Source organism: Monopterus albus, unplaced genomic scaffold, assembly GCF_001952655.1.
Source record: "Monopterus albus unplaced genomic scaffold, M_albus_1.0 scaffold143.1, whole genome shotgun sequence".
Lineage (NCBI taxonomy): Eukaryota > Metazoa > Chordata > Actinopteri > Synbranchiformes > Synbranchidae > Monopterus > Monopterus albus.
The window spans coordinates 660,660-663,960 of record NW_018128023.1 but is presented as its reverse complement, the minus strand read 5'-3'; the positions used below and the strand labels follow the sequence as shown (position 1 = coordinate 663,960).

The 3,301-nt window shown below is 45.5% G+C and overlaps 1 protein-coding gene across 1 annotated transcript; it reads right to left on the bottom strand.

Moving 5' to 3' along the window:
• Positions 1–376: 376 nt before the first annotated feature.
• dlx6a (distal-less homeobox 6a) lies at positions 377–2,874 on the bottom strand. Its single transcript, XM_020614257.1, has 3 exons — positions 2,261–2,874; positions 1,375–1,568; positions 377–1,125 (listed from the first exon to the last, which is right to left on the bottom strand). Exons 1-3 carry the CDS (start codon positions 2,565–2,567, stop codon positions 886–888), a joined length of 741 nt encoding a protein of 246 aa, XP_020469913.1. The 5' UTR covers positions 2,568–2,874; the 3' UTR covers positions 377–885.
• Between the last annotated feature and the right edge of the window lie 427 nt (positions 2,875–3,301).

The following is a 3,301-nucleotide window of genomic DNA, read 5'->3' as shown; positions in this document are numbered from 1 at the left end:
GCATTAGGACGGAGTGAAGGGAGAAAACATTTTGTCAATACTTCTAATAATTGAGGGTGAAATGACAAGATAAGCTGGACCAGAAGCAAATGTCTTTCAAGGTGAATGTAGACAGCAGCGGTGCAGGGTAAGTCAATTTCCTCTGGTGTTGAGTGCATTTATACTGTAGCTTCCTTCGTCAGCCACTGAGCGCTTTGCATTTATTTAGCTTTTCACTGAGCACTGTCATTAACTGATGTTCATATTGTCTGTTATACACCGAATTAGTCTGTTATAATGTGATGTTGGCCCAATATGAAGCATAAAAAGGCCTACTTTAAAATGAAACTCATATTTGGAAATCATGCAACAGCAGGCGTCTGTTTTGAGTCACGGGTTTACTCAATCTGACAAAACATAAAAAGTGTATGTACAACTAAAATCGCAGATTATATTTACAGACAGACAATTTGCTTGGTTTTGCATGTTGGAAAAAAAAAAAAAAAAAAAAAAGCAGTCAGGAGTCCACCATGGCAAAAGGTTCTGGGCGCCACAGCGCACGGAGAGTGTAAGCAGTCTTTGCCCAAAGTGGCTGAAATGTCACTGATAATATTTGGTATATTGACTTTCAGATGTTGACATGAATGAAAGCATAACAAATATGCGAGTCCACTGAACAGCCATGTACGCTAAAAAATGGTTAGTTCCGTTGTTTGTGTCATCACGCCGAGGTTTGGCTGCTTTATCTGTTTTATCCTTCGGTCGAGGAGCAGCGGATGGGGTTATTCTTTCTCCTCCCCAGCATCCAGTCTCTGCGCTGACACAAATTGTAGGCTACGTTGGAAACTGCATGGCGGAGGATCCGGAGGCCTCCAGACAGCTCACTGACCTTTTAGCCTCACCAATCTATCTCTGCATTGAATCTTGATGTGGAGAGGAATACCAGTGAGAGTAGCCGGGCATGTAGCTGTTGGCCGGCATGTTTACTCCTTTGGAAGACGCCGAGACGTCCCATATTGGAGGAATGGTCGGGGAGCGCGGGGAGAGGGACATGGAGCCTGGTATAGGGTCGCTCTCATGCGGGTTGCTGCCTTGCTTCAGTAGCTTCTTGAACTTTGACCTCTTATTCTGGAACCAAATCTTTACCTGCGGCAGAGAACGAAAAGGATAAACGGGTGAAGCACCTGAGTGGAACTGTGAGAGGGCTGGTTTTATTTAAGCAAATATTAAAGTAATGGGAGACACATTATAAACAGAGAAAAAGCACGAACATTCAAAAATAAATTATTATTATTATTAATATCGATTTGTTAAAATTAGATCGACATTATCGCTGATATTATAATTGACAGGATTCATTATAAAGCTGTAAAGCAGTGGGTATTCGTCCCATACCTGGGTTTGTGTCAGTCCTAGAGAGGCAGCCAGCTCAGCGCGCTCCGGTAAAGCGAGGTACTGTGTTTGCTGGAAACGATGATTGAGCGCTTGTAGCTGCAAGCTGGAATAAATTGTCCGAGGTTTGCGAATCTTCTTGCCTTTGCCATTAAAACGAATTTCCCCGTTTTCAATCACTGTCGTTTTCTGCTGCTCTGCAACAAAAACAAGCAAAGTTATTATTCAAAACCGCAACCAGATTGTGTGCATTTTAGTGCAGGGGAGACACCAACGTGTTAAACAACAGCGGAAATATCTGCGAAGGTGCAGACACGTCCACAGGCGGCAACTAAAAGTGAGTAAAAATAAAGATTCCAGCTGATAAACGTTGACATCCCTTAGTGCCTTTACGCGCCCATGGCAGCCCGCAATCCTCATACGCTGTCATATTTAGGATATTGCTGGTAATGACATGTCAATTAAATGCTAATTACAACATTCAAGGCGTGCGAGGTGCCTAATTTCCAGGAGTAGTTGGTGAGGATTGCACGGTCGAGATGATCACACCCCGGGCATTAAAACGGGTTCTGTGGGAGCTAAGGGGAGTGTTTAAACGGCACTGCGAAACAGGCTGAGAAAGAAATAAGCCTGATCTGGAATTATCCGGTGTCATTTACGCACGATTTTCTTCGATGTAATCGCCCACCTACGCTTGAAAGATCATTCGCACGAATTTGGAGTGACCCTGCGGTGACTTGAGCATGACACCAACACTGGCAGGGAGAAAGGTTTGATCCCCACTGTGTGCCTAAAAGAAGGCATGCGCTAAATGGTATACTGTCAGGCGCCGGGGATGGACACGACGCGATGCATTTTCCACTTGGCTGGTGAAAAGGGGGTCTCTTACCTGTGCCGTCTAACCTTGTCTGTCCTCCCGTGTTGTTGTGATAGGATGGCAGATACGGGCTGTGGTGCGGATGGCTCACATAGGGGTATGGCAAGGACCTGTTGTAGGTGTTGGTCCCGGGGTACGGGGTGTTGTCGTGCTGGTGGTGAGCGTGTGAGCCGGAGTGGAGACAGTGCAGCGGGTAGTGGCCGCTGGCCATCGACGGGGAGCTCTGCTGTGAGTGCGACTGCTGACCAAACTCCATGAACGCAGACTTGGACGAGTCCTGAGCCTCCAGACCGTCAGCCATCGTAGTCATGGTCATCATCGAATTTTCTGCCTTGAGAGCACTCACCCCCCTCTCTCTCAGGACCAAATCGGTTTTCTCTCTCTCGCTGTGCTGTTGGCTCTCTCCCCTCTCCACCGCGAGCAGATATTGTCCTATTAACACACGAATTTTCCAGAGGCGTCTTTATTCCCCCCCTTGTCCTGTGATATTCTCACTCAAAGTGGCGGAAGGTAGGCATAAGTTAAGGGAGAGATTTTAAGGTGGATTCTGTTAAATTTGAGCCCTTGCTTCCAGACTTGATGCAGACACTACAAGTAGAATGGTTTGTCTCCAAAGGGCAGCGCCTCCCTATTGGTCATCCAACCCAACGTCATCACTGCTCTGCGCTTCACGGAGACTTGAGCTGGAGTTAACCCACCTTACCAGCTCCCACCACAACTATGGGGGAAATAATATATGGTGGGAAAGACGCCTAATTCTTACAGACAAGTATCACACGTAAAACCGTCCATTTTTGCGTTGTCGTGTCGATTTTGTTTTTGTTTTTTTTACCCAAACCTCCAAATTACGCACGACGCGCAACATTTACTGCACACTGATTTAACCAGATGAGCCAGCAGTGTATATGTGCTTCTTCTTCTCAGCTTTTAATTTCTCCTTTCCTCTGGAATCACTTAAGCATCACACAAACATCTTATTTAGGAATTTTAATAGCCTATAATATATTAAATTGTTTTAAGCTAAATTGTTTCTTAGCCCTACACTACAAAAAT

Excerpts from the sequence above, each read along its gene's own strand:
- dlx6a (XM_020614257.1), bottom strand. The coding sequence starts at position 2,567 with ATGATGACCATGACTACGATGGCTGACGGTCTGGAGGCTCAGGACTCG. Across the intron at positions 1,569-2,260 it reads GACAAGGTTAGACGGCACAG|AGCAGCAGAAAACGACAGTG; the intron begins GTAAGAGACCCC and ends TTTTTGTTGCAG. Across the intron at positions 1,126-1,374 it reads TAGGACTGACACAAACCCAG|GTAAAGATTTGGTTCCAGAA; the intron begins GTATGGGACGAA and ends TCTCTGCCGCAG.